General features: G+C 36.6%; 1 protein-coding gene across 3 annotated transcripts in view; it reads left to right on the top strand.

The window, feature by feature from the left end:
* Positions 1–12,458, top strand: part of PPP3CC (protein phosphatase 3 catalytic subunit gamma) — a 99,914-nt gene that overhangs the window by 79,758 nt on the left and 7,698 nt on the right. For all 3 annotated transcript variants that reach the window (XM_042983277.1, XM_042983278.1, XM_015542788.2), the window contains exons 11-12: positions 8,732–8,813; positions 9,433–9,530. In XM_042983277.1, coding sequence (XP_042839211.1) covers positions 8,732–8,813; positions 9,433–9,530 — 180 coding nt within the window. The remainder of the gene's footprint in view (positions 1–8,731; positions 8,814–9,432; positions 9,531–12,458) is intronic.

The raw sequence follows: 12,458 nt of genomic DNA, 5'->3' as shown, positions 1-12,458 counted from the left end.
AAAAAAAAACTAGGTTGAAAATTTTGGCAAAGAATTGTGAATTATAAAAGGAGATGTAGCAGAGTTGATCAAGTACCAAAAGAAAATGCTAGGAAGGAAAAGTAAAATAAAATTTAAAACTCTGGACAGATGAATTAACAGATTCAATAAAGCTTAAACTGAGAATAAATGAACTAGGTAAGAAGTCAGAAAAAAACAATCTAGAATGAATGAATCATGAAAAGAAAAAATAAAATACCAAAAAGAAAGCCTAAGAGACAGAGGATACAGTGAACAGGCATATCATCTGTGTGTTTAGAGTCCCAAAGAAGAGATAGAGTCAGGGACAGAATCATTATTTAAAGAGAGAATGGATAAAAATTTTCTAAATTTGTCAAGACATTAAGCTATAGGTTGAAGAAGCTCTGTAAACCAAAGCAGAATGAATTTAAAAAATAACAATAACATCTTAAACGCATCATAGTAAAAGTACTTTGGATGACAAAAAAACTTGGGGTTGTAAATTCAAGCCCCAAGTTCGGTGTAGAGATTACCAAGTAAATAAATAAATAAACTTCTAAAACAAAACAAAACAAAACATGTCATACTTTGGTAAGAAATGGGTGTTACAATTTAGAGTAACTTTCAAGAAAAGAGAGTTTTTTTAAGTATGTAACTTTCAAGGGGCACCTGGGTGGCTCAGCTGGTTAAGCATCTGACTTCGGCTCAGGTCATGATCTTGCAGTTCGTGAGTTCAAGTCCCACGTCAGTCTCTGTGCTGACAGCTCAGAGCCTGGAGCCTGCTTCAGATTGTCTGCCTCCCTCTCTCTCTGCCCCTCCCCCACTTTCTCTCTTTTTCTCAAAAATAAACATTAGAAAAAAAAAGTATGTAACTTTCAAGTTTTAGAAAAAGTGGAACAATAGAAAAATAATCCAGAAGAATGCAAGAAGGGAGGAAAGGTACATATAACAGTAAGATAAATAGAATAAATTATCATGGTAAATGTTTCAGAAATTTTATTAAATGTAAATGGATAAAAGACAAATTATCAAGTAGGATTTTTTTAAATTTTATGTTTGTTTTTTAACTTTATTTATTTATTTTGAGAGAGAGGGCATGTGCTCGAGCAGGGGAGGGACAGAGAGAGAAGGGAGAGAGAGAATCCCAGGAGAATCCCACTGAGGGGCTTGATCCCATGACCATGAAATCATGACCTGAGCTGAAATCACGAGTTGGACACTTAACTGACTGAGCCACACCCCAGACTTTATGTTTTATAAGAGACAAGTTCACAGCATAAGGATACAGAAAGTTTATAAGTAAAAGGAGAAGAATAAATAATATCATGCAAGTACTAACCAAAGAAAAGTTGTTACAGATAGAGTAATATTACATGAAGTAGAATCTAAAAAATAAGATGTAACAATTTTAAATGTATATACAATTAAATAATACGGCTTCATAATATATAAAATGAAAAATAACAGAAGTATAATGAGAAATAAAAATATTCACAGTGGGTAGTAGGAGAATTTAACACATACCTCTCAGTAATTGATGGAATAAGCAGACAGACAAAATTAGGAAGATCGTAGAAAATTAGAACAATGTAATTAATGAACTTGACCGACATAAAGAACACTGCATCCAACAGGTGCTGAATACACCTTCTTTTCAAATACACATAACATTTACAAAAATTTACAGAGCTAAAAGCAAGTTTCAGACATCAAAGGATTAAAATCATAATGACTATGTTCTTTGACCACATGCAGTTAATATATAAATCAGTAACAAAAAGACAATCTAGAGCACCCTCATAATATTGGGAGATTTAAGAATATACATGATAGGGGCTCCTGGCTGGCTCAGTTGATAGAACGTGCGACTCTTGATCTCAGCATCATGAGTTCAAGCCTCATGTTGGGCCTAGAGCTTACTTAAAAAAAAAAAAAAAAAATGTATACAGGGCGCCTGGGTGGCTCAGTGAGTTAAGCGTCCAACTTTGGCTCAGGTCTTGATCTCATGGCTTGTGAGTTCGAGCCCCATGTTGGGCTCTGTGGTGACAGTGCGGAGCCTGGAACCTGCTTTGGATTCTATGTCTCCCTCTCTCTCTCCCCCTCCCCTGCTTGTGCTCTCTCTCTGTCTCTCAAAAATAAATAAACATTGGGAAAAAATTTTTTTTAAGTATACACACACACACACACACACACACACACACACACACACAAACACACTTGATAACCAATGAATCAAATAGCAGATGACGTTGAAAATTTGAAAGTATTTTGAGCTGAATGACTATGAAAAGTAGTACATATTAAAACTTGAGGACAGGCAGCACACCAGGCAGGCCTGGGTTTGGGACTGGAGCCTAAACCTTGTGGCCATGTCAGCAGATGCTAACTGGTTGACAGCAGAAGAGAGGAAGTAAGTTATACTTGACCTTAAAGTAACAGGATGGTCAGAATTAAGTGAAAGAGATGCCATCTACAAAGAATTCTTTAAAATTTTTATTTTTAAGTTTGTTTGTTTGTTTAAAGAGAGCATGTGTGAGGGGGAGGAGCAGAGAGAGGAAGACAGAGAATCCCAAGTAGGCTCCACACCTCTAACAGAGAGAGCCCCACACGGGGCTCAAATTCAAGAACCGTGGAATCATGACCTGAGCCAAAATCAAGAGTTGGACGCTTAACTGACTGAGCCACCCAGGTGCCCCTCCTTCAAAAATTTTAATCAGGCATTTGGCTTCATGTCCTGAGTTGCCCTTGAAGCAGAGAAGATGAATCATCACCCAGAATGGTTCGGTGTGTACAGCAAGGTCCGAGTGACTCTCCTCTGTCCTGACTGTGGTGAACTGACCAAAAGATGCGAAAGTGGTCAAGCTTAATGACTAATCAGCTGCTTCTGTGTGAGTTCTTCCAAAATGCATATAAAATCTTGCATACGTCTTAGTTGCAATGTTTTTTTAAGGCATCTTCCATGAACAAATTAAGTTGTAAATTTAGTTCATCTTATACTACATTTGTAGTATAAAATCAGTGCTTAAACTCAAACCGATTTAAACTTGGGGGGGGAAACAAAAATTGGATGTATCTAAAGCCATGCTTAGAGGAAAATTTATAGCTTTAAATACATATTTGGAAAAGGAGAAAGGCAGAAAATCAGCATCTATCTCAAAAAGTTGACAAAAGGTAGATAGCACTTTACGCCTAAAGAAAATAGATGTCATGAAATAAAAAGAATATTGTTACAAAATAGGAAAAAAGATACAGAAAAGCAGTAATAACCAAATTGTGCTCTTAAAAGAGACTTAATAAAATTGATAAATCCCTGGTAAGACTTACCAAGTAAACAAAATGGAGACATCGGACCCTATAGACATTAAGAAAATAATGAGAATAGGGGTGCCTGGATGGCTCAGTGGGTTAGGCATCTGACTTCGGCTCAGGTCATGATCTCCCAGTTCATAGGTTCGAGCTCCTTGTCAGGGTCTGCGCTGACAGCTCAGAGCCTAGAGCCTATTTTAGATTCTGTGTCTCCCTCTCTCTCTGTGCCATACCCCCATCAAAAATAAATAAACATTTAAAAAAAAATAATGAGAATAAATTTATACCAGTGAATTTTAAAACTTAGATGAAATGGACGGATTCCTGAAAAACGTAACTTACCCAAACTGACACCATATAGAAAATCTTAATAATTACAGTCCTACCAAGAAACAGGATCTGTAATTTAAAAAAAATTTTATGAAGAAAATTCCAGGTGAAGATAACTTCACCAACAGATTTACCAAACATTTAAGAAAGAAACAACATCAATCTTAAACAAATTCTTCCTGAGAATAAAAAGAAGAAATGCTCCCCTATAATTTAGTGAGGTTAGTATAACTGTGATCCTAAAATGTGAAAGGACGTTAATCCTAAACAAAACATCATCAAATTGAAACTAGCAATATACATAAAAGAATTCTGCCTCCCAACCAAGTTGGAAGATTTAACATTAAAAATTTAATCAGTATTACTAATGTAAAATCTTAATACTAGTGGAAATTGCGAGAGGGGTGTATGTGAACTCCGTAGAGTCTTCACTACTTTGCTGAATGTCTAAAACTATTCTAAAATAAAAATTTTATTTAAAAAATCAGTATAATTCACTGCATTAAAAACCATAGATGTAGAGATAGCTTTAGGTAAGATTCATCCTTCTTTTGCAATAGATCCATTAATCTAGGCTTGGAGAGGAATTCTTTAACATATTTATAAAAGCCTATTGCAAACATCATATGGCAAGATGTTGAAAGTTCTTCTTGGTGATTGGGAACAGGTAAGGATGTCAGTTATTAATACCTCCATATAATACCGCATTAGAAGTTATACCCAGTAGGGGCGCCTGGGTGGCTCAGTCGGTTGAGCGTCCGACTTCAGCTCAGGTCATTATCTCGCGGTCCGCGAGTTCAAGCCCCGCGTCAGGCTCTGTGCTGACAGCTCAGAGCCTGGAGCCTGTTTCAGATTCTGTGTCTCCCTCTATCTCTGACCCTCCCCCATTCATGCTCTGTCTCTCTCTATCTCAAAAATAAATAAACGTTTAAAAAAAAAAAGAAAAAGAAGTTATACCCATTATAATAAGGCAAGAAAAAGCAACATAGGGTATAAAGATTAGAAAGAGAGAAACAAAGCTATCATTATTTATAGGTGATTTGACTGTGTATAGAGAAAATTCAAAGGAATTTATAGATTGTTAAAATCAACAAGGGCATGTAGCTGCTGGATACAAAGTTAGTAAGCAAAAATCATTTGTGTTTCCATTACCAGCAACAAGCAAAATGAAATTTTAAAGGTGCCATTTACAATATCCTCCCTAACAATAAATCTGACAAGTGGTATGTGATACCTCTAAGCAACAAACTATAAAACATTATTAGAGAAATTAAAGGAGATCTAAATAAATGGAAAGAAATAAAATGTACATTGAGTTTTAGAAAACTCAATATTGTAAAGATATGTTATTCCCAAATTGATCTGTGGATTCAGTACAAAGTCAACTATTAACAGACCATTTGACTGTAAAATTTATATGGAAATACTGAGGATAGATTCTAAAATTTGTATGAAAATGCTGAGGATAGGTTCTAAAATTAGTGTGGAAATAGTTTAAGTTTTGAAGAAGATCAAGGTTTACTGCAAAGCTAGAGCATTTAGGATTATTAGTGCAAGGACAGATGGGCACTGAAACAGAATAGAGAATCCAGAAACATCACAGCATTTGTGGACACTTGATTTACACCAGAGGTGGTACTGCAGAGTAGTGGGGAAATGATGGTATTTTTAATAAGTGTTTTGGGGATATCTGAGAAAAAAATTAAACCTGACCCATATCATATTTCAAACACAAAATAAATCCCAGACAGATTAATACACTCATATATGAGGGGCACCTGGGTGGCTCAGTCGGTTGAGCGTCCGACTTCAGTGCAGGTCATGATCTCGCAGTCTGTGAGTTCGAGCCCCGCATCGGGCTCTGTGCTGACAGCCCAGAGCCTGGAGCCTGTTTCAGATTCTGTGTCTCCCTCTCTCTCTACCTCTCCCCCACTCATGCTCTGTCTCTCTGTCAAAAATAAATGAACATAAAAAATTTTTTTTTAATAATTCATATATGAAAGGCAAAAAAATAAAGCCTCTAGTATTTATAATACAAAATATCTTCATGACCTTGCGGGAAGAGGACAATTTCTTAAATACAGGTCACAGAAAACACTTACCATATGGAAACTATTGATAGGTTGGACTACATTAAAAGTAAGAATTTATATTTATCAAAAGACCCTTTTAAGAGTGTGAAAAGTCAAGGTACAAAGTGGGAGAGGGTATTTGCAACACAATCAACAAAGAGCTCACTTGAAGAATATATGAAGAACTCCAGGTCAGTTAGACGAGACTTGAATAAGTACTTCACAAAAGAGAATATCAAAATGGTCTGTGAAGATATAAAAAGATATCCATCCACATTAGTGATTGTGAAAATGCAAATTAAAACCACACTGGCTGATTCTATACACCCACCAGATTGGCTAAAATTAAAGATGAATTAAAGATGACACCAAGTGCTGGCCTGGATGTGTAGCAGCAGGAATGCTCATACACTGAAATATAACTTCGTACGTCCACTTTAGTAGATAATATCTAACTTATCCAAAGTTGAACATATACATACCCTGTAACTGATCGTTCTAATTCTAGGAATGTACTTAACAGAAATAGCAGTAAAGAGAAACGCATAGGAATATTCATAGCAGTTGAATTCACAATAGCCAAAAATTGGAATTAGACCAAATAACCACTGATAGTAAAAAGGAAAATTGTGGCATATTCATATGGTGGAATTGTATACAATAATGACCATGAACTACAATGGGCAAAACATGGATCAGTCTTACAAACATAATGTTGAGCAAAAGAAGCCAGACACAGAAATACATATTTGATTGTTCCAAATACACAAAGTTAAAACACAATGAAAACCATAGTGTTTGTGGATACCCACACGCTTACATGGTAAAACTATAAAGAACAGCATGAAAGTGATTTCAATAAAGGTCAAGAGAGTGATTTTCTTTGGGAAGAGAGAGACATTTTACATTTGTTTTGTGCACTTTTCTGTATGTTTATCATACCTCACAATAAAAAAGTGATAAACCTAGAAAAATGTGGAGATTTTTATAGGAATTTTTAGAAGCTGGGAAACATGAATAATTTGTGTTCCTCACTTAGCTAATTCAAGAAAGCTAAAGTAATGTGGAATGCTGAATTATAGCACAGAATCCTCAAAAAGCAAAGGAATTGGTAGTACCAGTTTCTAGAATTGGGGACTGGGTTAGGGGGAGTAAGGGGATGGGCACTGAGCTAAAAAAAAAAAAAAAAAAAAAAAAAAACAACTGGGTAGAAGCTGTTTCAAAGGCAGTTAAAATCCTAATTGCCACTGGGCAGTTGCCTCTCCTCCAGGTCTGGAGGCTAATCTCTAAAAAAAGTGTAACCAAAGAATTTCTGGGCTAGGAATACAGCTGAGGGCATCATTACCTGGCCCCAAACCAGTGAATTAAGCAGCCATGTGCATCCTCAATACTGATAAAGAGAATTCCCTAACAAAAGTTCACCCTGATCACAACCTGTAAAGCTCCAAGTCTGCAGTCTACCTGGCAACTCTGAGAGCCTTTTAGGCCCTCATTCCTAATCAGGAGCCGACACCAAGGATTACCATCCACCTCAGGAAAGTCTTGGAGTCAGTCAAACAACAATACAAACAGCAAAAAACAATGTGAATGAGCTTGAGATTCTCAAGAAAATATAAAACTTAAAAAAGGAAAACCTATAATATCTCCAAAAAGGTATAGGAAGATAGTGAATCCGTTAAACAAAAACATCTTGCTCTTATTACGAGATTTATAGGCTGTTCATTCTGTCCTTTGTTTTTTGTTCCTTGTTTTCAGCATCGTTTTGTTTCCTAAGTAATATCTTTTCCTTTGTCTAATTTTATCTTCATGATTTGTGGGGATGGGATATGTTAGATAAAAACAGATGTGAAATAATGTAAAACTATAAACTTTAAGAAATGGAAAACTGCTGACAAGAAGTTTGTAATTTAATGTTCTATCATGATACCAAGGATGTCTCTTCTGAGCTGATAAAGATAGTAGCCTGCTTCTCTCATTGCATTTCACTTTGATTTTTTTTCTCTCTTCCATGTAAACTTAAATTTCTCTTCTCATATTTCTATCTTCATCTCCTTGTTTCTTGGTGTCTCTTCTCCCTGAAGATCACTACATTTCAAGCTATCGGAAAGGTATCCGACTAAAATGTGCTAAGAGCTTACTACTCGCTGTCTGTCACATACAGTCTATTAATTTTATTGGATCTTTTTAGTTGTAGTTGAGTAATTTCAGACAGGCTCTCCATCCTCCCTTTCTGTTTTAATGTGAGTGTTTTCTCTGGACCTGCCATATAATTCTGCAGGATATTGAGAGCTGGAAGGGTGAGGAAGGAGAGACCATGTTTCTCTTTCTGACTTTTGAATGTGGTCACCTGGTGCATGCCTGGACCTTGGCTTCTCATACGTGAGCTGTTTCCTGAATCATAGATGGGAAAAGGCCATAAAATGTTGTGGTAACTTTTTTTGATGTTGCTTTATAAAGACCTTACCCATCATCATGATTTGTACCACACAGTTGTCTATGGTAGGCAATAACTCACCAGTCTGTGAGTAAGTGAGGATTATAGAATGAAAGTAGCCCTCACTAAGTTCAGGAGAGCTAGCTGTATATATGCAGAAGACAACTGCTTGAATCATCACTTGCATTTGGCAGGCCAAACCCTGCATCCTAAGGTGGCCCACAGCATTTGCAAAAGAGATCTTTGCTGTAGCAACTGTCTTTGTCTATGTGTATATTTCATTCTTTGCTGTGTTCTACATTTCAGAACCACAAATAAGTTCCTACCTTTCATAGATCCATCCAGTCTGTCTTTGTTGTGACCCCTCCATTTTTACTTCCATCTTTTTTTCCCCCCTTCTTCTGGGTTGTTTTCTCTCTTGCTCCTTAGAACTTCCTGGGATTTTTGTTTGTTTAAACAAACTTAGGCCTTGATTTCTTTTTTTAAAACAATAATTTCTTTAAGTTAGAAAGATACTTCATCCTGCATATTTTAAAACTAACCTTGTTAACACATTCTTTTAACTCACTTATTCTTTGTATTCTTTAAGGAGGCACTACAGTTCGAAAGGAGATCATCAAGAATAAAATCAGAGCCATTGGGAAGATGGCACGGGTCTTTTCAATTCTGCGGTGAGGATAAATCTGTCATTACAGTATGGGATAAAAGTATTTTGAGAGACAATTAGAAGTTGATTTCAGAACAGTTTTTTTTAGAATTAAAGTGTAGTACAATTGGATAGGTCTTCAAAGTGGAGTGCAGATTGAATCTGACCTATCTACTAAAGTAACTAGAAATGTTTTGGCAAACATTCATTTGGTACAAGCTTAGGTATAGTGAATGGAGTGATTTAGTGTGAATTCTTGGATCCAGATTGCCTGTTCACATCCTGGCTCTACCTCTTCTTAGCTGAATGGTTTGGAGCCTCAGTTTCCTTGTCTATAATAGAGTGACAATAACAAGACCTGCCTTATACAGTTATTAGGAGGATTAAATGGTATGATATATGGGAAACATTAGAACAGCGGCTGCCTATTAAGTACCTCTAATTGAGAAGCAAGAACTGGCTGGTGGTTTAAAATTGGAATATTTTCATAAAACATCGGTTTCTTTGGGTCAGGGAAGGGGTAGGAAGAAGGAGAACCTGTCCTCCATCTCTGTGCATCCTTTCTTAACTTCCTTCTAGTATCTTTGAACTGCCGAGTGGTGGACACCCTGGCGTTAATGCAGGATTTTCACCTTCCTTTGCAGGGAAGAGAGTGAGAGTGTGCTGACTCTCAAGGGCCTGACGCCTACAGGGACACTCCCTCTAGGTGTCCTCTCAGGAGGAAAGCAGACTATTGAGACAGGTGAGTCTGAGAAATACTGCTTTCATGGAAGATGTGCTCCCATTACCCAGCAGTCAACATAAAATCTAAAATTAGGGCTTCTTTGAAGAAATGATACTGGAGCAATTGGACATCCATTTGGGGGAAAAGTGAATCTTGACTCTTTTCTTTACATATGAAAACTAATTCAAAATGAATTATAACTTAAATATAAAAGATAAAAACAATAAAACTCCCGGAAGAAAGGACGGAGAGTATTGGGGTAGATAAAAAGTCCTTATATAGTACACAAAAAGTGCTAACCTTAAAAGAAAAAAAATCAACTAAATTCCATAAAACTAAGAATTTCTAAAAAAAAAAAAAAAAACTTAAGAATTTCTATTTACAAAAATATATGATTAAGAAAGGGAAAAGGCAAGCCATTAACTGAGAAAAGATTTTTTGCAATGTGTATGTCTGACAAAGGGCTTGAATTCAGAATATATAAAGAACTACAAACTCAATAAGAAAAACACAACTAATGTTTTGTTTTGTAATTTTTTTTAATTAAAAAAAAATTTTTTTTTTAAACGTTTATTTATTTTTGAGACACAGAGAGACAGAGCATGAATGGGGGAGGGTCAGAGAGAGGGAGACACAGAATCTGAGACAGGCTCCAGGCTCTGAGCTGTCAGCACAGAGTCCGACGCGGGGCTCGAACTCACGGACCGCGAGATCATGACCTGAGCTGAAGTCGGCCGCTTAACCGACTGACCCACCAGGCGCCCCTGTAATTTTTTTTAATGTTTATTTTTGAGAGAGAACAAGAGAGGCAGAGTGCAAGCGGGGGACGGGCAGAGAGAGAGGGAAACACAGAATTCAAAGCAGGCTCCAGGCTTGAACTCACAAACCGTGAGATCATGACCTGAGCCGAAGTCAGATGCTTAACTGACTGAGCCACCCAGGCGCCCCACACAACTAATGTTTTTAATGTCAAAAGATATTAACAGGCACTTCACAAAAGAGGGTATCAAAATGGCCAATGAGCATATGAAAAGATGCTTAATAAAGTTATCTGGGAAATAGATATTAAAATCGCAGTGAGATGCCACTACATATTCACCAGAATGGCTAAAATTAAAAGTCTAATAACACCAAGTGTTGGTGAATTTATGGACAAGAGAACTAGATACATTGTTGGTGTACTTGGAAATTGGTTCAGCCACTTTGGAAAACTGTTGGGCAGTAAAGCAAAAACTTATGTCTTACCCTGCAACCCAGCAATAAGACCTGGCATATATTGAAGAGAATCAGTGCGTATGTCCTCCAAAGGATAGGCATAAGAATGTTCACTGTGGCTTTATTCATAATAGCCCCAAACGGGAAACAACCCAAATGTTCAGCAATAGTAGAATAGATAAATGTGTTCTATTTATACAATGGAATACTACACAGCAATGAAAAATCACATTACGAATACATGCAAAAACAGGGTTGAACCTCACAGACATTATGGTAAACTCAAAAAGCTAGGCACAAAATGGCACAGACTGTCTGGTTTACAGAATGTTCAAGAATAGGCAAACTAGCCAAATGGTAATAGAAGTCGGAATAGAATGGCACTTCCTCTGGTGGGAGACTAATTGACCCCGAAGGAGCAGAAGGGACTTCTGGAGTAGTGGGGGTATTCTGTATCACTCTCTGGGTAGTAGTTACACAAGTGTATTCATACATAAAAACGTATAGAGCTGTTCACTTCAGATTCGTGCACATGATATGCCTCACCTAATGTATATTTTATACCTTAATTTTGGGTGTTAGAATGTCTCAGAGAGGGAGTTTGCCTCTGCCTACAAGCCATGTTCTACTCCACTGCCATGTCACCTATCCAAACAGAGTGTCTGTTCTAAAAATTGTGTGGGTGCTGGCTTGTAAGGAGAGGGCTTTATGGAATCCTGGAATGAAAAGATCGATATTTGTCAGAATAGACATAGATCTGGTCAAGCAAGACAATTAATTCTAGGCACAAAAACTGGAGTCGAAGCATTAGCAACTTAGAGTTTCACTGCTTTTTGCCCCCTTATTTTATTGAATTGTTTCTATTTAAGTTTTTTTTTCTTGTCATCCCATTACTTACAGGAATCCTTTCCATTTTGTGGAAAGTCCACTGATGTTGATTACTAGGAACAAGCCCCTTTTTCCCCTTTCTTTTTATAGGATTGATTTTCTCCTTCTCTTTCAAATTAAATACTGGAATGTTAGAGTTCAGCTATTTAGAAGGAGGAAATAAACATTTTCTCCTTGGAAGTATATAACTAATTTTCTTAATTTGTTTAGTTTCATTAAAAGGATCAGTAAACTATTTTAGATTGAATTTTTTCTCTCAAATAAATGTGCAGTTTCTTGTGAGGAAATACTTCCCACTGTTACTTTGGTAATTAGTCATGTGAGCTACTCTGAGAGCAGTTTTGGTAGGTTGGAATTAGTTGGAAACACCATGGGTGAAGAAGAAGGGAGTGTCTTCTACAGCCTTTCTTGAAAAGTTTTGGAAACTTGCTGATCCACAAAGTTGTTGTTTTAATCTGGACCTTGAAAGAGCAAATCAGAGATGAATAATGAAGAGAATTTTATAGATGTGTTGTTTGGAGATTTGTTTGTTTATAATCTTTGATCTGCCTTCTGTTCTCAGTCCCAAGTATATTGTTTTCTTCATTCCTAATTGGAATATTAGTGTTTTAATCACATAAGGTTTTTCATTGATAGACATCTTCAGGAATGTATAAGAACAGAACTGAAGGTGGAGCCAGCTTTTTAGACTTCCTTATCTCTCTCACTGATTGACAGGAACTGAGCTTATTTTGTCATTTTCCCATCAGAGTCTCAGTTCTGTAGGTTCATTGGCAAACTGGAACATTAGCTAAAAAAGACCTTTTGTTGTTCTTGTAACTTTTAAAAAAATTATTTACGTGA

Source organism: Panthera tigris, chromosome B1 (assembly GCF_018350195.1).
Source record: "Panthera tigris isolate Pti1 chromosome B1, P.tigris_Pti1_mat1.1, whole genome shotgun sequence".
Classification (NCBI taxonomy): Eukaryota; Metazoa; Chordata; class Mammalia; order Carnivora; family Felidae; genus Panthera; species Panthera tigris.
The sequence above is the reverse complement of the archived record's forward strand: the minus strand, read 5'-3'. Positions and strand labels throughout refer to the sequence as shown.